Here is a 24,686-nt window from a genome sequence, read left to right as displayed (position 1 = left end):
TCATAGGATAGTCGGCATCTATCTTAAAAACATCGGTGTGTCTCGTTTCTTAGCATCTGCATGACACTGTCACATGAGTCAAACAAACTTGTGAACATTTGTGGTGCTCAGATATGATAGTCATATGTGGTGCAGGTGCCACACACCTGAGCAGGCTTGCAGTATGAATTGTACAACTGTTTTATAAGCAATCTTCTTTGTGGACAAGTTGCATTTTACCAGTGTACCAAAGTGTGCTATATAAGTGCAGTTTTACATTTCTGAACAGACTGATGACCTCAGCAGTTTGGTCACTTTTCTGATCATTTACAGCAAGTTGATAATCTCTGCACCACTTTGAACTCTTATCCAGATGTGACTGACCATTCATGCAGCTTTTCCCGGTATATGGTGACAAAATATAAACAGCATTACAAATGACCTGCAAGCAACAAATTCGTATTCCTTGCTTTTATACTATAATTAAATTGTTCCATCACTATCCAGTACAGGTGACTCTTCTTCTGCCTTAACACTGCATAATGTGAGCATGAGAGAACTACAGAGGAATGTATTTGATACCTTATGAGATAGGAAAATGCCGATTTTTTTTTTTTTATATGCACTTGTGTGGATTTTTAACACAGTGAGACCATTAAATAATGTGAGAGGAAGAAACACTTGGTTATTTGAAAAAAAATTTTAACACCACGCTAATGAGGGGAAGAACAATGGGATGTGTTAGGAATGGCATAAGAAATATTTAATATTGGAAAACTTCTTCAGTTCTTACAAAAATCTCAAGTGATCTCCTGGGAGTGAGAAACTTCAGTCACTGGGCACTGGTTGCAGATCAACCAGATACTTTCTTCATATATGTTTGCACCTCATGTATGCATTACCACCATTGGTATAATGAATGGAAACCACCATTTGCATTTGCATCACTATTATCTGTAATAAAGATGGTCAGTTTTCATAGGAATAGCAGATAAGTCCCATATAAAAGTTGGAAAAGGAAAAATGAGAGAAGACAATATAAATATTACATGTGTGTGTAACACCATAAAAATAGTGATAATGTTACAAGAAATAACATCAAATCATGGTCTCATTCATATCCAGTGCTTTAAGCTGCAGATTGCCAGTAATGACAATATTTCACAGAAAACTTTAGAAGGTATAGAGGATGCAATACATGGACTGATCAGGTGTGGTGACAGAGCGAGAAATTGTGAGAACAGTATGGAATTCTGTAAATTATGGTGATAAGTTAAGGGATGCTGTGTTAATTTGTCTAATGACCACTGAACTCTCTTTTTATAGCCCAGTCTGTGAAGCCCAAAGATGTTCGATTAGGGGGAAAAATATCGTGTAGCCACTAATTTTTGCCTAGTGCCAAGAGGGAGTGTCCTGATCAGTATGCTAAAAATTCTGAGTGGAAGGATGTGAGTCTTGGGATGGGGCAGTGATGTTTAAAGATCACTTTTTACGTTTTATTTCGAGTAACTCAAAAACTGCAGTTTCGACTGAAAAAGTTTCCCCACACAGAATCAAACTACATGAAATTTGCAAAAAATGTTCACTTTGCATCTATGAGTAATAGCTTCTGCATTTCAGGGAATAGAAAAACCAATTATTAAAAATATTTCTTTAACTAAACAAAATTAATTATCTTTACATGGAGGGGTTTAAAATCAAATTTGTGTACCATGTGTAAGTGTAGTACAGCCATATTACAGTACAAATCATGTTCTGAGAGTGCAACAGGGTGATGGGGAGGTATGGGGAGTAGAAGCAAAGGAAAGATATGTTGCCAGATTATGTTCATGCTCTACCTTCCTTCACAGGTCTGCAAACTAAAGATAAAGGTTGTGACTCCCCATTCGATCTACCCCACTATGTCACAAGAAGCAACCAAACGGTGTCTCACTGTCTCACAGTTATTACAACTTTCCACAATGTGCCGATGAAGAGCACGCTACCACAGTCTGCAGACATGCCTGGAGGCCATTTATTTTCCACAGAATGCGTCAAGACTTAATGGAAAGCTGATATCAGTTACTAATGACATTAACACAAGAAACACATACAGGGTCTCTGAAAATCTTTCCAGACTGTTCTACGCTGTTAGAAGGGAAATTGATTGTGTCATCCTTTATGGAAGTTGCAGCCTTCTTGTGGGAGGTGAAAATTCCTTCACCATGAGTGCTGCTTGCTTTTCAATTTAGACAGACTATACCTCCCCAGCATTTATTGTCCAGTTCGCCTGTGTGAGTAGACAAAATAACTTCACTGAGCTCATGTTTGTACAGTGGAGTTATTTTCGGTTTGTTAAGGAAGTACTTTGTTGCAGTTGTTCGGTGAGGTATTATGTAAATAAAATCTCAACAGAGGAGCTGTTAGTGTCCCCCACACTGAAGAGCCTGACTGAATTGTAACACTCCATCAATATATATGTGATTATGTCAATTTCTTTGTCTTTTCTATGCCTTTCTGGAATATTTTTCATGGCATCAGGGATTTCAAAATGCACCTCTTCAGCTTTTGCTTACCAACATCTGAAGAGACCCAGAGTCTTAAATTGCATTTATCTACAACAGAGATTGGTAACCTGTTATAGAACGTAAGCTATTTCAGCATAAGACAAGCAATGCATTACAGCAGACTACTGTTCTACATGGAATATGGTCAGTCCCATTACATCAGACATGCTCACACCCATCTTGGAAGATACACTATGGATGTATGGTACGTAGGTCCACTCAGTGGAACCCATTTCACAACTGCATTAAGTTCCACTTACTCCTAAACGTAAATGATTTATGCATCCTATCACTAACACAATTAATAGTGAGAGCCCTGCAGTACCTTTCTGATGATTTGTTAATTCACCAAGTGACAGCAACATAATTACACAGCTTTACAACATGCTTTCAATGGTAGACAGCAACAAGGTGACACATTTACCAATCCAGTCTCTTTGCCACCAACACTATCACATCTACAAACTAAGTACTTTTCGGCCCTAATTTCAGGCTTGTATTTTACACATTACCTCACATAATACATGCAGTGAGTATTGATTTAATAATCAGAAAATAACACCACCATATAGCGCTTTTTCCACCATTTACAAACTACAGGGATTGATGGATGAGGGGATACAATACAGAAAAGGTCCTATGTCCTGAAATACATGATTTCCATGCTAGAGACCATTTATTGAATCACACATTGTCACATAGTGTGTGTTCTAATATGTACCATATCATCCAGCCCCAGTTACTGTATGCATGGTTTCCTACTAGAAAGTAATACTGTTTCTCATACATCTTGCCATAGGATCCTCTCCTAACATAGTAATTGGTAAAGTGTCCGATTCACTTCTCTTATTGACTTACCTTGTAGTGGATGTGATACAGCATTGTACACAATCGTTCCATATTCGTATTGAGAGCTTGCAAATGTGGTGTTTCCTTATGGAAAGGCGAATGGCGATGGATAGCAGGGTTGTATCAGGAGACCTATCCCCGCCAATAACAACCACACCATTCAATGTTGGCAACAGTGTTTCACTGTTTGTCTAAGACAGGATTGTTTCAGGAAGCAGGAAATCATGAAGGGTGTACCCAAAATATGCAGACACCAGGCTTGGAGGAAAATGTAATTAACGCTGTGGAAGGCAACTGTTGTGTTAGTTCGAGACAGTCGGCCTGCCAGTACAGTGTAGCCCAGATGACGATGTGGAACATTCTCTATGACAATTGTTGCTACCATTAACTCTTAAGACAACAGGGCTTGCTTGCTAGTGACAGATTTTCCACATCAGGAGCAGTTTCGTCTCTAGTCCCTTCACCAGACAACCACAGTTCTAAAATTTGTCATCCATCCTATCCACAGATGAGGTCACCTTTATGCAGAGTGGTATCGCCAGCTTTCATAAGTCATCTATGGGACAGTATGCAGAGCCCCTGTGGTATGGTGACAGTGAATCATCAGGATCAGTGAACAAAGGATTATGTGGCTGTATATGATGGTGCTCCAGCCCACTTCACTGTTAATGTCTGGACCCCTCTCAGTTGTTTCCACTGGTACATGTATCTGTATTTCATGGGGGGGGGGGGGAGGGGTCCAGTTGCATGACATGCTCATTCACCAGATCTCAACCCATTAGATTTCTGGTTATCTCAGAAGTACTGTATATGCAGAGCCCATTCCAGATGTGGAGACATTGGAGCAATGTATTCATCCTGGCTTTGCCACTGTTTAGTTGCAGCTTGACCAAACAGCTTGTGACAGAACATGCTACAGCACGTACTTACATGCAGTGAGTCACATGGAAACCATTTCAGTACTTATTGTAACTGTGGCAGCTTGGTACAGCACAGTCTAGGTCGCAGTCTCTGTATGATTACATAAATGGTCTCTAGCAAGGAAACTATGTGTTCTGGTCATAAGTTCATTAGACCTTCTTTGTTCTGCATCCTCTCATCAATCCATCCCTAGAGTTTATACACGGTGGAAAAAATCACCATGTATAAATGCCAGCTGAGTGAAGTTATTTTGTCTACTTACAGAAGAGGACTGGACAGGGAATGCTGGGGAGGTATAGACTGTATGTAAACTGAAAATCGAGCTACAGTTGTAGTGGGGGAAGTTGATTTGCCTGGAAGAACATTTTAGTTACTGTACTGGATAACACACAAAATTTCTCCCTCTAGCAGTGTAAAACAGTATAGATATTCATAGAGATTTTGTCCATATGTTACTTATATTACCATTATTAGTGAAGTGTTAATGCATGTTGTTGAAAAGAAACAAAACACCTTCACGCTTACCCTGCCCATGCCATGGGCATAACTTCTTACTGGGTCCCCAGTACTTCATTAACCAAACTGTGGAAGAGTCGATATAATTTTGTGAAATACCCTGCTCTTAATTTTTGTAACAGTGCTGTTAAGAGAGTGTGAAATTTCCTGCTCACCATTTTGCAGGCTTATTAATGAGTGTAGTGTATGAACACAATCCTGCAACTTACTTTCCATTGTGCTTCTACTAAACACATCCCACTCTTCACATACCCACACACCCTGGTAAATAATTTATATGTTAATATTACTGTATTGCACTTGAATGTGGTACAAACCTTTAATATTTGATTTTAACCCATTTCATTTTGAAGTTACAAATTAATTATATACCGTTAAAACCGCTTCTTTCCATCCTCTGCAATAGTATCAATATAAACCCATCCATGTGATAACAGCGTCACCTGGCAAAGGATGACTGTCACACATGCATGGTACATGTAGTATCAGTGAGCATCCTCTATGTGTAGAATGGAGAAGGTGTGTGATCTGTGCCGGCCGCGGTAGTCTAGTGGTTCTGGCGCTGCAGTCCGGAACCGCGGGACTGCTACGGTCGCAGGTTCGAATCCTGCCTCGGGCATGGGTGTGTGTGATGTCCTTAGGTTAGTTAGGTTTAAGTAGTTCTAAGTTCTAGGGGACTTATGACCTAAGATGTTGAGTCCCATAGTGCTCAGAGCCATTTGAACCATTTTTGTGTGATCTGAGTTTGACTGTGATAGCCCAGAGGTTCAGCACGAGTATTTCGGAAAATGTATAACTTGTCAGGTGTTGGAGTGCTGTGGCAAAACCAAAGTGAAAGAACATCCAGACATCGTGGAGCTGGGTGATGTCCCCTCGTTACAGATGTCAGATTTCATAAGCTAGGCAGATTGGTCAGAGGATGGGCAGCAAACTGTGGTAGAACTAACATCAGACTTTAATGCTGGTTGGAGAAAAGGGTGTCTGAACACACAGTGCACAAACACTGCTGATGGACCTCTGCAGCCTATGGCTCTTGAACATGCCAATGTTAACATCACATCATCAGCAGCTACAACTGAAATGGGTAAGTGACCACTGGCACTGAACGTTGGCACAGTGGCAGTATGTTGCATGGTCTGATGAACCCCCTCATCATGCCAGTGGGAGGGCGCAGATCTGTCATCTTCCATGGGAACAATTCTTTGTCTTGAAATTCGTACTACAGCTAGAGACAAAAAGGTGGCAGCTCCATTATGATCTGGGGATCATTCATGTGGCCATCCATGGATCCAATGGAACTCAGGTAGGGCACAGTGATGGTCAAAGGCTATCATACACTAGTTGCGGACCACATATGCCACTTCATAAGTAACGTTTCGTGACAGCACTGGCATTTTTCAACAAGACAATGCATGATGTCACAAGGGTAGGAGTGTGATGGAGTAGTATGGAGTGGTTGGAGGAAGACAGTGGTGAGTCCCAGTTGATGTGCTGGCTCCTTCTCCCCCCCCCCCCCCTCGCAAGATATGAACCCAATCGAATAGCTATGGGATGTGATTGAACATAGCTTCAGAGCTCATTGGTCACCCCCCCCCCCCCAAAAACTCCCTTCAAATACCTACCAAGGCCTCATCGCTTCCAGGCCACAATGCCTTGCAGCTGTTATTCATGCTGAAAGTGGACATACTGTCTATTAGTTAGGTGATCATAATGTTCTGTCAGATCACTGTATATCTTTGTGTTTTTAGTAATAGTATCTAGCTTTGTAAAACAAGAAGAGCTAGAATCATTACTGGCTAGATGGAGGGGGAATACAGAAAATAAAATAACTGAACCATCTGAGATGTATTATTACAAAAGACTGATCAAAATAATTGAACTGGTATGACTGGGTGACTGGAATGAGGTTCTCCATAGAATTACTAAAAAGGCACTTACGGAAAACACTGATGGGAAGGGACAGTGTAATAGGATGTGTATATGAAGACAACAGAGAATAACTTGTGTGACACTAGATGGAGCTGTAGAGGGCAAAAACTAAAGGGTAATACACATTGGAATATACCAAACAAGTAGTTGAAGATGTTGGATACCTTTGCTGCTATGAGATGATGAGACTGGCACAGGACCCCAAGTCATGACAGCCCACATCAAACCAGTCAGAAGTACCCTCCCCTCTCGTGGACAAAGAATACCAATTTTAATGTTATGTATGTCAAATAGGTACTGTAAATGGAGTGTAATTAGTGTGTGCATTTTGTGTGGTGCATAGTTTATACACATGTAGTACAAAGGAGGCAGCTCAGAACTGGTAGGTAATGTGTTTTTTGAGAACTATATGCTATACATCCATCTGCACAGAATTCTGTAAGAACAGTGTGACATAATATTTATTCCAGTATCGGACAACATGACTGTGATGTCTAAATTACAGTTTTGAGCACCAACATATGCGTCCTGACACTTGTTGATACAAGCACTGCATTCACAAGCACCTGAACTACAAAACTGTTTTTGCAAACGTGAGATGTTTCTACAATATTGCCTCTGTTGTGGGTTACTGGAAAGAGATAGTTGTATTGGTATCACAAATACTCTGACACATGATGTAAATTACCTTGCACAGTTTAACTGTAGAAGCAATTGGATGTCAGTAGGCAGCAATGTGAACTTTAAATCATGTTTATGAGGGCATGTTGCAAAGTAATGCCTCCAAATTTATGTGAAAACTCGTACAGATTTTTGAATAAAACTTTATAAACATTCTACTCCTTTATTCTTCATCTCTACATGTTTGTGTTGCAACAAAGCCACATTAGCAATGAAAACATTTCTCCCAGTGAGTGATTGGTTCATTGATACTGTCGCTGCAGGCTGTTCACTTCGTTGATGGAGCCACAGCCTCACCTCTACTTGCACAACTTTATCATTATAAGACTTAATTCTTCAAAGATGTCTTTAAGTGTTGGCCTATGCAGCTGTCCACTTTGAGCTGAGGTTAGGAGTTCTGTTTGCTTCATTACAAGTATGAACAACTGAATGTTTTGACATTACCGACGTTGACATAGTGAAAACAATGCACTGGTTTCGTTCTTCTGTGGATTCAATTGAAGGCCCATTTTGTGCAGTTACAAACTTGATTAGAGCACACTCTTTCGCATGCAATAACATAGTTCCATTACACACTGCCATGTTACACACTACAATTAGCTGCATAATAGTAATGTTGCAACTTGTCAATGAAGTGGGAATTCGACCACGCAATATGCATGATAAGTAACACTTCAATTGATAATGAGAACAGAATAAAAAAAATTCGGCAGCATTACTTTTCAATGAGCCTCCATATTACGAGAGAATGGGAGAAGTGCAAGGAATTTAACTAACACATTTCTTCAGTGTTAATAGATTTTTTTATCACAGGACAATGGTCACAGAGAGAGGTTACACAACAGTGTGAGGGAGTGTTCAAATCCAAAAAAGTTAGTGGGTGTAGTGAGGAGATGGACAGGGACAAGAGCAAAGGTACAAATACGAGAGAGAAGATGCCCTGTACATTTAAAATGCGTACTGATTTGGGACAAGAGTCTACTTGTCACCATGAATGCTCAACATAATATTTGACAGATTATTGGAAATAGCAAAGACGTCAACTTGATATGGGACGTGACATAACAGTGAGGTTTGTAGTCCAAAACGCTAAGAAGCCATACGTGTTGACTCTGCCTTCAGGAGTGGTTCAAAGTGACCCAGTGCATACTGGAAATCTCATTTACAACCATAGAGAAATTTTGTTGTGTGGGCACAAACTTACAGCTGGATGTTAAATGAGGCAGCATTAGTCATTCAAACCTCTGATACTCTGAAAATGATTGTCACTTAACTTAGTATCTCCAGCAACACTAACATTTAGGCTTAGAATAGTGTTACAGCCCCAGGGTTGGTCTATCAACCTAGTTCTTAAGTATTGTAAACACAACTGAGAGAAAATCTTATCTCTATGATCTTTTGTCCATTCTGAGACAATGATGATATCTCGACAGAAAGAAAAAACAGTGTTGCAAATGACATTGTTGAAAAAGTCTCATACGCCAGAAAATATTCAAACCAGAGATGTGAGCATGAGAATGTTAACCTGATAAATCCAAACAGGAATAAATAGGCAGGTGATTTGATTAAAAATTAAGGACGAGTGGATGGAAGAAACAACACTGTAACTGCAGGCAAACGATATTGAGTAGAAGAGGAAACGTGCTGACTACCCTAGTTCAGTAGCTCCGCAGTGAGATGTCAGTTCGTCTACTTGTGACCCACAGAAGTATGTGTTACAATGGCAAAATTAGCAGACCGACCTACATTGTGGATCTTCGATATTATATGGAATACAAAGTTTTTTTTAAATATGTTTTCTGCTCCAAAACTCTGTATTCGTTCTTTTGTTGCAAATATCCAGCTAACACCTGCATATCTCTTATGCATGACGTCAACGAAAATCCGTGTTTATGTTCAGTTTCTGCAACAGACAATGAAAGTTTTACAGGAATGTACTGGCAAGCAAATTGTAACTTGTCCAAGCAGAATTAGTTTTACTGATGGGTGACGATTGCAACTCGGAGACCTAGAGATACCGAAATGATGCTGCTGTTGGGAGAGAGATGTAACCTCTTTTCCATAAGTATTTAGGTATTTCTAAGGTACTATTAGTGGTTACTCTTAGCGGCCAGTGTGTTCTTTCAGAACCAAAGCTTTTACTATATTGGCTAGAACGCTTCCCCATTTCATCAACTTTTTGTGAGCCTGTGCGTTTTGTACAAGGCATCACCAAGAGAATAAAAGTGTGTTGGCTAAGTTTTTCATCTATCTAATAAATAATCCCGTTGATTCTGGAGAACTATCTTGTCGATAATTGAAGTTGTTGATGCCATTGTTAAAAAGTACATCAGTTTTATCACATCAACCATTTGTTACTCAATTCATGACGTGGATAGCGTACGAAAATTCCCATATTCTTCTGGTCTTGTCAACTGCATTTGATATTGAGCAAGGAACTTTATTTTTTATGTCAGTAATTCCTAGACACTGCTGGATCTCTTTATTGTCTGTACTGTACCATAAAAAGTGAATGCAACAAGTGTCATTCTGGCTTGATCTAGCTGGATAATTACTTGAATCAGTATATGCTAGACATCACTAGTAGTGACATTGTGATTCGAGTACACTAAAATAGGGTGACTACTGTTACGCATCAAAGCAATGATAGGCAAAGTTACTACTACAGTCGTCCGAAGTATATACCCATAAACTGACGAAACAAATTTCCAGCAAAGTGTTACTGAAATGTAAATTTCCTTGTGCTTTACTTCATCAAAAATCAGCGTATCTTTGTTCTTATTCGTTCTTTCCGAAAATAGTTCTTAGTTATTCTACAGCTTATTTGTTAATTTCACATGAGCATTTGAAATCATTTAATTTTGGAGATGTTTTCGAAGGTTGTTGCAACAATGCGTGCTTCAATGTCTATATTCTTTGAGCTGCTAATGTTCAAGGGACCGGTATCCAGAATGAATTAATTGTCACATTACATAATGCATTCTTTTTTAATTGGCATTTCTTTAACATAGTGGCAAATATGATTTTCTGTTTTTACTGGGTTTACAATGATCTAGGACATTTGACTGAGCCATTTGATGGTTTTCATCAAAGACTTGCTTTTGGAAGAGATTTATTTCGGCATTTTCTGTCCTTAAGTTATCACATAATCGGACAGTTTCCAGTTCCTGGTACATCAACATCGTTTTAATGTGATTACTACTCCATTCAGTACTGATACGCTCCCTATATTTTCCTCAGCAAAAGCAGCACTGGCAGACATCGAAACTGCAGCTTGTTTACTGTCTTCTTTCCACAGATTCCCTTTAGCGAGTGCTTGACGGACGATTTTCTTTTGTGTAATATTTTCGACAGATATTTCAGTAAACTGGGAAATACACGAGGAACCACTGAGCCGCTCTCGTTTTGTAAGATCACCCATTTCTTACAATTTCAACTTGTTTACTGATGATAGAGATTTGTTGTTCCTCACTAAAATGAGAATAACAGACAAAACAACTCTTGAGTCAGATTGTCTTTCTGGGGAATTGCTGTCAACCATTTGGAAATTATACTTTAGTTTTTGGAGACCTACAAAATATTTACCCTTAGTTTCTCTTCAGCCATATCGGGTCACTGGATCGAGAAACGTGGACATGTTTTGTTCGTTTTCTTCTATAATTACCAGTAACTACAACTCTCACCACCTCTTTATAACCACAGCCTTCAACTCTTAACCATTCACTCACAAGTCCTAAACAAACTCTCAGAATAAATTGAGGCAGAAGCAACAAACGCCATCCGATTACATGTCAACTTGAGTCTCAAGTGACAGTGCTATTCGTAGTTCTTGGGTGTATGGAGATGTTACCTGTTGTTTCGGAAATTTACAAAAGAAAAGATACCATCTTCAAGGCTCACTGGCCATTTGACAGTCTCCTTCTACGCGGATGCACAAACAGTGCCTGAACTCTTACGGGAATCGGCAAAAAGCTGCGAGTAATGAGTATAATGGGCAGGGGCACTATGAGTATAATACGGGACAATAGGTTGGGAATGTGGGTCTCACGGTAGGCGTGCCAGAGATAAGTAGATAAGTCCCTGCAGTTGCACTATCCTCTGTGTCCTCAGTGGCTCAGATGGATAGAGCATCTGCCATGTATGCAGGAGATCCCAGGTTCGAGTCTCAGTTGGGGCACTTACTTTCAACTGTCCCCATTGATTTATATCAATGCCTGTATGCAGCTAGGGGTATTCATTTCATTGTAGTTCTCAGGCTCGCCACATCTCCTGTCCAACTACATTAATGCACAGGGAGTAAGCACACTCTCTTCTTCTTGCTATGGGCAAAGTGTGAGGTTCCCAAATGAAGAATAAGGGTCAGTAAGCACCATGAAGTACGCTATGTACTGACTGATTATGTGTAAAATTAGTGCAGTATAGCACAGTGTGAAATTATGGTGATATATGTTGGCAGAATAACTGCTATATTCATAAAAAAAAAGAAATACTGGGAGCCATGTCATAAGTACAGAAGGGTACAAGTAGTTTTAACTGAGACTTTCTCTCTCTTTCAGTGTCTTGAAGATAATTTGGTAATCTCTCGGCCAAATGATTTTATAAAGGAGGATCCTGAACTAAATTTGGAGGTGGGTGGAACTGAGAATACTGTAAGCACTCCCATCTCTGATTTATTGCATGTAGAGTGATAAAAATGTATTTGTGTAATTGATGTAAGAAATGCATTACTGTGGGACAGGCACAGATTGTGAGTTTTCTTGACTTAAGTGCAATTAATATCTTTACAGTACTCTTGTGATATTCCACTTGATGTGGATTAGCAACTGTTATTTGCTTATTATTGTGAATAGAATCCAAACGGAATTTGTAACAGTATGTTTAACCATACTTTCTGTGACCCTTCTGGATGTTAAGTTTAAACCATGAGAGTGTAGATCATTTGAAAAATATTCCTCCTTCCAGTAACTTATGAATAACTAATTGCAGAATACATTGGACATGGTTTATCTTTTCAGTGAATCATTGATATTTGTCAGTTTGAACTAAAAATTTTCAAAGTTGCCAAAGGTACAAAGTGTGATACTATTTTTATGTGACAGATCACCCTTGATACATTGATCTCAAAATAGTTACAGTTTGGCTACCTCAATCGTATATGGTGAATTACTCACAGATTTGTCAGTCACAGAAAAACTCTTGGACGTATGCAGATAAATCCATGTATTACCTCACCATAGAATTCATAGCAGATCCAAATAAATTATCTTCCTGGCACAACGTACAGCTTTGATAAGGTCTCCTTGTATGAAGCATAAAACTTAATCCAGTAAAATAAAATGTTGTTGTATTAATTTTGTCCACCTTGCATAAGAAAAACTGGATGGTTAGATTCATAAACTTCTCACAGGAATAAAACCTAACAAGCATTTGGGAATGTAAGGTAGAGGACTGAAAAATGTACTCATAGTGCTTAGAGCCATTTGAGCCATTTCAACTGAAGAACGTAAATCCGAAGATATACTATGCAAGACACTGTATGGTACATGGCGGTGGGTATGTTCCACTACTATTAGTCGTTTCCTTTTCTTTTTTTCTTGCAAGCAGAGTGAGGGAAAAGCAACTGTTTTTTGCCTCCGTAAAAGCCCTAGTTTCTCGTCTTTTCTTGTCTGTAAATGACCCTCATGCACATTGATGCCTGTTGATTGTGCAAGCATACCACTCAAGGAAAAACGCTAGGGACAGCGGATATGGTATACAGGGTGTTGCAAAAAGGTACAGCCAAACCTTCAGGAAACATTTCTCACGCACAAATAAAGAATACATGTTATGTGGACATGCGTCCGGAAACGCTGAATTTCCATGGTAGAGCTCATTTAAGTTTCGTCAGTTATGGAGAGTGCTATGGGAGAACCAGTTGTTTCCATACCATGTACAGCGTGTGCATGCACTATCAGCAGCTGATTGGCCTCCATGGGTACACTTCTTCGAATGGTTCATCCAACAATGTGTCAATCCTCATTTCAGTGCAAATGTTCTCTTTAGGGATGAGGCTTCATTCCAACGTGATCAAATTGTAAATTTTCACAATCAACATGTGTGGGCTGACGAGAATCGTCACGCAATTGTGCAATCACGTCATCGACACAGATTTTCTGCGAACGTTTGGACAGGCATTGTTGGTGATGTCTTGATTGGGCCCCATGTTCTTCCACCTACGCTCAATGGAGCACGTTATCATGATTGCATGCGGGATACTCTACCTGTGCTGCTAGAACATGTGCCTTTACAAGTACGACACACCATGTGGGTCATGCACGATGGAGCTCCTGCACATTTCAGTCGAAGTGTTCGTACGCTTCTCAACAACAGATTTGGTGACCGATGGATTGGTAGAGGCGGACCAATTCCATGGCCTCCACACTCTCCTGACCTCAACCCTCTTGACTTTCATTTATAGGGGCAATTGAAAGCTCTTGTCTATGCAACCCCAGTACCAAATGTAGAGACTCTTCGTGCTCGTATTGTGGACGGCTGTGATACAATACGCCATTCTCCAGGGCTACATCAGCGCATCAGGGAGGGTGGATGCATGTATCCTCGCTAACCTTTCCTGTAACAGAGTGTTTGAAGTCATGCTGGTACGTTCTGTTGCTGTGTGTTTCCATTCCATGATTAATGTGATTTGAAGAGAAGTAATAAAATGAGCTGTAACATGGAAAGTAAGCGTTTCCGGACACATGTCCACATAACGTATTTTCTTTCTTTGTGTGTGAGGAATGTTTCCTGAAAGTTTGGCCGTACCTTTTTGTAACACCCTGTATAAAAGAGAGTGAACCTGGCATAACTGGTTGCTGCATCACATTTTCTCTTCCCAAATTAAGCATTTATTTGTTAGGCTTCATTCTGTTGTATATGCATGGTGTAATAACAATTTTCTATGGGGCACAGGCAAAGTAGTTTTTGCAAATGGTATTCACTTTGGAGAATGTGTTCAATATTGAAATCAGTTCATTTAGCAGAAGTTTTCCTTTACTGTCACTACTCTGATATTTTCCCACATTACATCAGTTCACAATAAGAGGTAGATCGATACCTTGGACTATTAACTTAGTTGTTGGCATTGTGCTTCACAAAATTTTGCATTAGTAAATGTGCCTCTGCATCATTTCCAAGTTGCTGCCTTCATGCTATTGTGTGGAAAATCAATCTGGAATGCATAAATTTTAGTTCCATTTTGTCCACTATCTTTACAATCCACAGCACACCAGAAAAAAGTATTTGTCTATGTTTACAAGTTCATGATCCATGACTCTATACTGCCCAACAGCAACCTTACACAATTGATCTCCTCCCATTGTTATGACAAAACTCACTATTTATTGGTACACACCTAAACTCTGTCTTCTGGAATATTACCATCACTAAATCCTATTAAACATTTTCTATTTCAGTATACACAAACAGGTGATTTCAAAATTAACAAAAGACATTAGATGAAAAAACAGTAAACATAGAAAAATAAAACTCAGTATGTCTCTGACAGTTATGGAGGATATACAAAGTGTGATGGATTGTATTACATTGTATTATAGGCAAATATTAGTATACAAATTAGACCAACAAAGTTTTATGTTTCCTTACAATACACGCTGATCAACAGTTACATCAGCAGTGAACCTCAAATGCCAGTTCCCAAAATTTTCTCAACATTGACTCTCGAAACGAACATCATCTTCCCTCCAAGGATTCCTGTCTGAGTTGCTGAACCATATCCATAACATTCGTGTGCTAATGAAAGCTAATAGTAGCAAATCTAAAAGCATGCCACTGAATTGCTTCAGTGTCTGACTGGTGGGATGTCACATTGTCAAGCATGCGTATGTTCCAACAAAAAAATTTTGGAAAACAGGAGTTCGAAAGAGAATATATAAAAATCGCGAGATAAAGCTGGGAAAATGAGATCAAAATCACTAATACATAATTTAAACCTGGGAAGAAGCTACACAAATGGAATTTCCTGAACTCTGCTTTGTGTGTGTTTCAGATACACTCTGTTGTTACGGCCAATAAGGATATAAAAATACGCAGTGTAAGAACAAGAAAGGAATTTTTTAGTCATTTCAACGTCTCCGGCATATAAAGATTAGATTTCAACCTGTTGGAAAAGAAACACAAATGAATAAATCAGTCATCATTAATCCATTATCACTCGTATTTCGAGTAAGAAATTTTTCAACAAATTATTCATTGATATACCATAAATTGTAAGAAACTTGCAGAGATACTGAAAACCATTATGAGATTATGCTAACCACAAAAGAGGAGAAAACATAGGTAGTGAAACATTGTCAATGATCACGGTCTAGTAGATGTGAGGGAACAAGCATTGAAAATTTTAAATAGTAACAAACCCTAGAAAATGGCAGGAATTCTTGAAAGTATAGAAATTAATGTTCAAGGCTATAAAAAAGAAAGTAAACTAGTCACTTGAAACCAACATAAAAATAACAATTGTAGTCTATGACTTTCACTCAGTTCTTGGCTGTGTGCCTCTGAAACAAGAACTAGATTTTGGAGGCGAAACAATCCAGATTAAAAATCATCTGTTGAGGAACTGAAAGAAATCAGTACTTTGGAAAATGACAAGTCATCAGCGGAAACAGAAACTCATAGCTGAAGTATGCAGATACGGATACTGAGCAACAGTAATCTGACACAAGCAACTGACAGAATTATGTTAAACATTTGTAAAATTGAAAAAATTACTGAAGAGTGGAAATGTACATTAATTGTTCCTCTTCATAAAAATGACATAAAACCAGTCTGAATCATTGCAGGGAATTTCACTGCATCCTGTTATGTCCAAAATTCTTCAAAAAGCCCTGTGAAGTCAACTGGATGAACATGTAGGCCCATTAATAGTTGAGTATAAGGCACGATTTTGCAAAGGGTAATCGTGTAGAGAACAGATAAGGGAACCAAACTCAATTTTGCAAAGATGATGATGTGTGAAAACTGTGACAACTTATGACAAGTGTCAGAAAGGCTTATGATTTGATAAAAAAATCTTGATTCAGTACTTCAAAGGAATTCAAAATTGACAGGAAAACAGTGGCAGTTATCCAACAGACATTAATGGGTACAACCTCAAATGTTAAATTGATTGGAGAAATTTCAGAAGTATTTGAAATGCACAACAGTGGGCAGCCAGAGATCCACCATCCCCTCCAATTTAAAATAATGCTGAAAAAGGTTATGAAAACATAGGGAAGGAGATGAGGGAATCCAAATTGAAATTAAAAAAGAGCAGAGAACCAACATGAGGTGTATGTCTCTTTTAGACACTCACAGTTCTAAGAAACTGTAGAGAACTGTCTTGGAGAAGCTTCATAAAATGTCACAGAAAACTGATCTACAAATCATCTGTGAGGAAACTCAGTAATTGACAGGAAGCCTGCAGATAATCTCTCCACTATAATTTGGTATGAGGAAGTGTCACAAGATATATACATTAAATATCCAGGAGCGATAATCCAATCAGCATTTATTTATTTATTTATTTATTTATTTATTTATTTATTTATTTATTTATTTATTTATTTATTTATTTATTTATGCTAGTCCGACGAGGGCCATCAGGTTCTTTTCTGCATTGGACCAGGGTTTCACACATACATCATAGTTACCTAAGAAACAACAGCTTTAATATGACAAATAGTATTAAAATGATTTGAGTGTCCTAAGTGGCAATGTGAGTAAGTAATACGGACTGTGAACTAATAAAGTTAATAATGACAGTACTAGTAGAATTACAGCTGCTGCCACTAATGGTGCTGGTGGTAACAGTAGTAATGACAACAATGATAGTGGCAGGTATAAAAAGGATTTATACATGTACAAGATAGTTTTCAGATATAGTGAGTCCCGTGGAAAGGAAATTTAGAAAGCCTTCACCAGCTAAGAATTCTGGGAAAAGAGGAAGATCTGGGTGGAGCATCATTATATGCTCACATGTCAGTTCAAAGAGCAATTTAAAAGCAGCCAAACGTGGCTACTTCAGGACGTTTGTAGAGTACACACATAGGTGACTTTCTGTTAATGGATGTAATCTACATGAACATATTCCTCTTGTTTATCTTCATGATTGTTGGATGGTTGGATGTGTGTAGCACATTATGTGATAAATCAAGAGTATACATATGTCGCTAGTCCACCCAGTTGTCAGTTACACCTGTTGTATCTTGAAAAGGTGTAGTCTTCTCAATTTACGGAACTTGTGGACATACTTGGTTTGAGCCACACCTCTGATAGAAGTATCAGATGTACGTCCATGTCTTGAAATATGTGACACTTTGTATGATGTGGCAGAGATCGAACATTTGCAAGTGCAGTGTGATGTTCAGTGCATTTGGCTACAAGGCTCATGAAGATGCTAGATAGTAGCGACTTTCGGCTGGTGAGGTTGGGAGAACAAAGAATACCGAAGTGCATTGTGGTAGGGGAGCAAGGTTCCTTGACGTGAAAGTGGGAGATATCTCCAGGAGGATGGAGGTTTTGCGGCCAATGCCAGCAGGCTTTGCACTGGTCGGTGAAATGTCAGCCGAAGACAGGAGGAGAAAGTTCCTGAACAGAGCTAGAACAGTCTCTGCACAACAATATCGAAAGCAAGATAAATGGAATGAAAGCAGTCTGTCTTGCTATTGGTGCTTATGATGAGTAACCACAGTAATATGATGATAAATTATTAAAGTAGAAATAAGACTGTAATTTATCATCTGAATCAGAGCATTGTGAACATAGAATGGTAATGGTGAATTAGTGAATAGTATTGGTGTTGGAGGTATGAGAATTGAGCAGAAAATTAGTACTAAAATTAATCATAGACAAACAGAGAATAATAGGAGGGGAAACTGTTTTAAGTATAATATTAGTAAAACAAATTGTTTCTTTGCAAAATAGACATGAAAGTAAACACACAAAATTAGAGGCAACAAGAGTTGAAATTTTTTTTAGCTTCAAACGTCCTGTCTGCATTGCAGACTGATCATTCCTATTTTAGGTCTTCACCATCATCCTGCCATCATTTGTCCACAAGTTTTGCAGCTGAAATCTTGAGATCACACTGTTCAAAATCTTCAGTCTTTCAAAAGTGAGATCCTCCCTTATTGTCAAACGTAACTTCAGGAGTTTCTTGCTCAAAAGCTTGTCAACTGATGTGGAGCTGTTGTAACAAAAAATCTATTTTAGTCAATGTAAAACTACTGCTGGAATAACTCTTTACTGTAGAAAATACTGTGATTCATGGTCAAACAAAAATGACTGACTGAGAAGCAGGAAAGAAAAATTCTCAGGAAAATATTTGTACCAGTTTTCTGTGAACGAATTTGGATAAAGAGGCCCTTTAGTGGGATCTATAGATAGACAGGAACAATAACGGACACCTATAGATAAAAAGGGATAAAACTCTGTGGACGCATCACAGGATGACTGACGACAGGTTCACAAGGCAGATCTTCGAGGTAGCAAGCACTAGCAAAAACAGTTCAAAATGGATCATAGGTACAGAAGAAGTTGGACTCTCACAAGATAACATAGTAAATCGAAAAAGAGTCAAGAAAGACCATGAAACATACTTAAACAGCAACACATGGAAAACAGAAATGGATATAAATATTTGGAAGACCACAGAGGACATACACTAGGTGATCAAAAGTATCCGGGCACCTGGCTGCAAATGGCTTGAAAGTTTGTGGCGCCCTCCACAAGTAATGCTGGAATTGAATATGGTATTGGCCCACCCTTATCCTTGGTGACTGCTTCCACTCTTGCAGACATACGTTCAATCAGGTGCTGGAATGTTTCTTGGGGAATGGCAACCCATTCTTAACAGGTGTTTGCACTGAGGAAAGGAATCGATGTCGATCGGTGATGCCTCTAATGAAGTCAGCATTCCAAAACATCCCAAAGATATTCTAAAGGATTCACATTATGACTCTATGCAGGACAGTCCATTACAGGTTTGTTATGGTCGTGTAGCCACTCTGCCACAGGCCATGCATTACGAACAGGTGTGTCCGATCATGTTAAAAGCTGCAATTGCCATCCCCAAATTGCTCTTAAAGAGTGGGAAGCTAGAATGTGCTTAAGACGTCAATGTAGGCCTGTGCTGTGATAGCTCCATGCAAAACAAGGGATGCAAGCCCCCTCCATGAAAAACATTATGACACCACAACACCAGAACCACCTTCGAATTTTACTGTTGGCACTACACACACTGGCAGATGATGTTCACCAGGTATTTGCCATACACACACACACCCATAAGGTCACCACATTGTGTACCTTGATTCTTCACTCCACACAACGATTTTACATTTTTCAATTGTCCAATGTTTTCGCTCCTTACATCAAGCGAGGCGTCATTTGGAATTTACCTGCGTCATGTGTGCCTTATGAGCAGGTGCTCCACTGTGAAGTATAGGTTTTCTCACCTCCCACCTAACAGTCGTAATACCTGCAGTGAATACTGATGAAGTCTGGAATTGCTATGTGATGGTCTGTATAGATGTCTGTCTGTTACACATTACAAACACTCTTAAAGTGTCAGCAGTTTCTGTCAGTCAACAAACGTGGTAGCCCTGTACGCTTCTGTGCTGTATGTGTCCCTTCGCTTTTCCACGTCACTATCACATCAGAAACAGTGGACCTAGGTACGTTTAGGAGTGTGGAAATCTGGCATAGAGACATATAACACAAGTGATACCCAATCACCTGACCAAGTTCGAAGTGCATGGGTTCCTCGGAGTGCCCCATTCTGATCTCTCATGATGTCTAATGACTACTGAGTTCGCTGATATGGAGTACCTGGCAGTAGGTAGCAGCACAATGCACCTAACATGAAAAACCTATGTTTTTGGGGGTGTTCGGATACTTTTGATCACATTGTGTATGTAAAGAAATTGGGAAGGATATAGGAGTAAGAAGAAAATGTTAAATTTAGACACTATCTCTTACAAGTTAATGTATGGGATGGCGATGGCGATGGTGACGACGATGATGATGCAATCTGGAAACATAGAGATGACTCAGTCTTTACTGTTAATGTGAAATAGTTTGTTTAATCTGACATGTTACTCATTAGGTGATCATCTCTGGGTTTGATGACTGAATATTTAGATTATCCTTGATCTTAATGGTCTTCTGCTAGACTCGAGTAACACTTATTTTACAGCTATTGTAGTTGTCCACATGCTCATTGATACTTCATAGGTATTCATTGTATGTACATTCAATCATTTGAGGAGGACACTGTCCTCATGTTAACCATGTTGTTTATTTCCTATTTATGATAATACACGAATCTTTGTCATTTATATGCCTATAAAATAACAGCACTTCGTGTAATTATTCCTATAACTTTCATGTCATGCTGTACTCCATAATTTCCTCTGTAGATGAAACTGATGTGACATTTAACGACTTTGATGTTCCATGCAGTGAGCTATCTCAAGAGTATGGCATAATATTCAATGCTACAGTTGTGAAAAAAATACGTTCAATAGCAGTTCCGATAGAACTTTTTTCAGTTCTTTTCTTTACCTGTTTCATCAATAAAAATCAGACGATTTTTTACATTTTTCTCTGGTACTTCACCTTACTGTATGTGCATGGCAGGTGAATGATGTTTCACGCTTTTAATTTTGAAGTATCAAACAGGAAATTTGTTTTCAAATAAATCAGTGTCTTTATAATTATTTACAAAGCTAAAAGCAAAGTGCTGAAATGATGTGTTAATTTTTACTTATAATTTTCTTCAGTAACTGCTACAGTTATGTTGTGTCTCTTTGATAATAATATTTCCAACTATTGTTTGGAACAGTCAGATGTTAGTGGGTGTTAATACAATTTTATTTATTTACTGTTTCATCAATTTTAAACCACCAGTAATTCTTTGTATTCTTTCAGGTGGCAGCCTCAATAAGAAATGTATCTGATAGTTTAAGGTACGTTTTTTATTATTCACTGCAGAATTTTTTGAGCAGTATAAATTTTTATTTACTCCATGTGAAAGAAAAATAATAACCCCTAGGGACCAAAATACAAGAAGTTATTTTTAAAAAGTTCTGTTTTTGGAGTTCCATTTTTTCTGTATATTAACCATTTGCTGTATATACATACAGTATATACAGACTACAGCAATATTATGCATATTATCAGAGAAAACACTACTAAATCCACTATTCTATTATTGCAAAGGATTAAAAAGAAACTTTACGATATTACAACGTACATCAGTCCCATTTATAACATAGGTTTGCAATAACAACACAAACAGCAAAAATGAAAACTAAAGCCCTTACATTAAACACTGTACTGTAACGTACACTCCAATAATGTTCTAAATCTAGTATATTGTGCTGTCACAGAGAGGAACAAAAATGCCTGAAAAATTGCACTTGCAGATAATTTTCTAATGGCAAACATTCAATACATCGTGCTGCCACAGAAAGAAACAAAAATGCTTGCTAACTAGATGGCCAGCTGTAAGAATGTATGTAAAACTGTCTGTTCAGATGTTGCAGCAAAACTTTCTAAAGTGTCCAAGGCATTTAACACTTCATGGTGTAGGCAAAATGGCCTTGCCCTCCTCACATTCTTCTGATATATTTTGCACCTCAGACAGAAATGTTTGTACAACAGGTTCAGGGTTTTAAATGTCTTGCAAAATAATCCATAGTCAGGTGATGTGGTATTGTTGTCACCATCTAACTTGCCAACATAATGTCTCCAGTCATTGCTAAAACAGTTCTGTAAGTGTTATGAGGAAACTGATGGAACTGATCCCCAGCTTGTATTGCATCCAATGCTTCCATCTCGTTTTCAGCAATAAGGATAGCACAAATGGCTTGTGATACAATGTCTTCATAGCAGCAGTAATGCCTTGATTCAAAGGCAGAAGGCAACTTAACATATTTGGTAGTAAAAAGTGAACATTTAAATTAGTTAATATTAAAACAAAAAAGCCATTTATCATTAACTTTCAATCCAAGCTTTCCAATAATGAGAGTAGATGCAAGGTAAAGCATTAATTTCATGTTCTTCAAACATATCAGTTTCTCAGATTTATTGATCACCCAAGATTGTTGTTCATCTATGTTGTATGAATTACAGACAATTACAAAAGTTAAAAACATTATTTACTGCTGGCCCCACCATGCCACATGTCATCTTTTATTTTGTGGGTTTGACTTGGCAGAAGTTGTAAAGAAATCTTAGTTTTGCCTGCATTGCTGGCGTAATACATAGCAAACTTTTCTCTCGCTTAGTCAAATTCATGCAACCAATACTTGCCCCTTCTTCATCAACTTTATTCATTTCATTGCCAATCACTGAGCATGAAATTAGGCTTCTATTTTGGAACTTACACAGTCAGCAAGCAAAACACCTGATGTCTGTTTTTAATGTCTAAATTTTTTTCTGCAGCCTCATTTGTTGTTGATTGAATTACAGTTCCACTTAAAGATACATTGGAAGTGCACATATAGCTTGAACCATTGTAAAAGTAAATGTTCAGCATGTTCATGCATAACACTGTAAAATCACTTTGATTTGCACCTGGAACCCAGTGCAGCAGAATTAAGAACTTTTCATTTAAATAGTGTGGATAATCTAAATTTGCTGAGTCTAAGCTTTATGCCAGTTGTGCTGTTTTTCAATACACCATGTTCTGCTTCCTGCAGAATATTTAATTTCGCCTGTTGATCTATGCTTTGTACTTCCTATTGCATGACAACCCTTTCACTGCTTGGAACTCAATGTTACTAATAGTGGCCCTGTTTAAAGAATATAAAAGCACATCTCAGCATGGAATTGCACTTGTTGATGGAATCTAGTTTTCCACACTGTTGGTGTCACAATTGTTTTCCTTGTTGATGGCGATTGTTGAGCAATGATATGCATAAAGGTCAGCTAGAGAAACATAAGGAAAAGAGAAAAACGTTGACAATTCAGGTTTAATGAAAAATGTAATGATGCAACAGACTAAAAAACAGTTTGTAATTCATGCTGACTGAAATTTGTTAACCATTAAAACATTGTATAATATCATGTACATCACTGCCAGTACAGATATTTCGCTGGTGTTAACCAAGTGTTCACCTTAAGTGAGTTCATCTTCAGCATGATTGAGTGTTCATTATTATTCGTAAGTAAAAATATTACAAACAAGTAGGGTTAGTAACACATTCTATAAAACAGCTGGTTTGTGTATTGGTTCCTTAATAAAAACAGTTTACTTCTTTTATTAAAAAGAAGCAAACTAAAGTGCAGGTGAAGTGTCAGCAGCTGTATAGTGCTAACTATTCTAATTGAATATGACATGGAAGTCATAGAAATTCAATGTGATGGGTACAAGCTAATGTTCTTCCATGTAGAATGAGTAAGAGGAAACGGTGAGTGGTTATATACCCAAAAACTGGAGTCAAGTTTAAGCCCCTTCAGATTAATGAATGTTGGGGTGAACACCTCTTTGAATACTGTGTCAGCAATGTGGATTGGGAAACATAAGCTTGTTGTATTGACAGTTTACAGGCCACCATCATGTTCTTAAATTTCATAAAGCAGCTGTAGTCAGCTTTAGTAAGACCATGAAGACTTAACTGGTGAGTCATCTTTTGTGACTTGAGAAGCTACTAACCAAGGATGCCTAGGATTACCAATGTCTGAATTTGGGAAATCTAACACAGTACAGTTCCCCAAAAGGACTTAATGCACACATTGCAAAGTTGGCTGATTTGGGAGAAAAACGGACAGTGATTTATCTGGCAATGACAGTAAAATGAATACTTATCAGTTGTGCTTATATCATAGAAGGAAAGTATTGTCACCACAGAATTAGAGAGAAATTACAGGACAAATGTTATCAATTGTGTTAATAATTTTCCTAATATTCTTTTCCTCTAAAGAACCATGATACTGAGTGGAAGTAAGAGCAAGGGAAGAATAACTCCTTGGACTTAAGTATCTTGTGCAAGGTAGATAGAGCTCTAACTACTTCAGAAGACAACAAACTGTGCATAGTGAAATATTCTGCTTTACTGTCTGTAGTGCACTATCAGATCTTCCTTTGTGTTCAGTAAAGCTCTTTTTTCCTGGCACAAGATGTTCTCATCCCAAATTGTGGCTATGCTTTTTTGGTGTTTGAACTGTATTAGCCACTTGACCTGTTGTATAGGAAGGCTGTACTCATGAGGTTGCAAAATCATT

General features: G+C 38.3%; 1 protein-coding gene across 5 annotated transcripts in view; it reads left to right on the top strand.

Moving 5' to 3' along the window:
- Nucleotides 1-24,686, top strand: part of LOC126427269 (zinc finger protein 418-like) — a 540,743-nt gene that overhangs the window by 55,843 nt on the left and 460,214 nt on the right. For 4 of the 5 annotated variants that reach the window (XM_050089529.1, XM_050089531.1, XM_050089540.1 and 1 more), the window contains one exon: nucleotides 11,978-12,049. The exons of the other annotated variant lie outside the window; for it this stretch is intronic. In XM_050089529.1, the coding sequence (XP_049945486.1) occupies nucleotides 11,978-12,049 (72 nt within the window). The remainder of the gene's footprint in view (nucleotides 1-11,977; nucleotides 12,050-24,686) is intronic. 5 annotated transcript variants of the gene reach the window in all.

The sequence above is a fragment of the Schistocerca serialis genome, chromosome 11 (genome assembly GCF_023864345.2).
Source record: "Schistocerca serialis cubense isolate TAMUIC-IGC-003099 chromosome 11, iqSchSeri2.2, whole genome shotgun sequence".
NCBI classification, from domain to species: Eukaryota; Metazoa; Arthropoda; class Insecta; order Orthoptera; family Acrididae; genus Schistocerca; species Schistocerca serialis.
The sequence above is the reverse complement of the archived record's forward strand: the minus strand, read 5'-3'. Positions and strand labels throughout refer to the sequence as shown.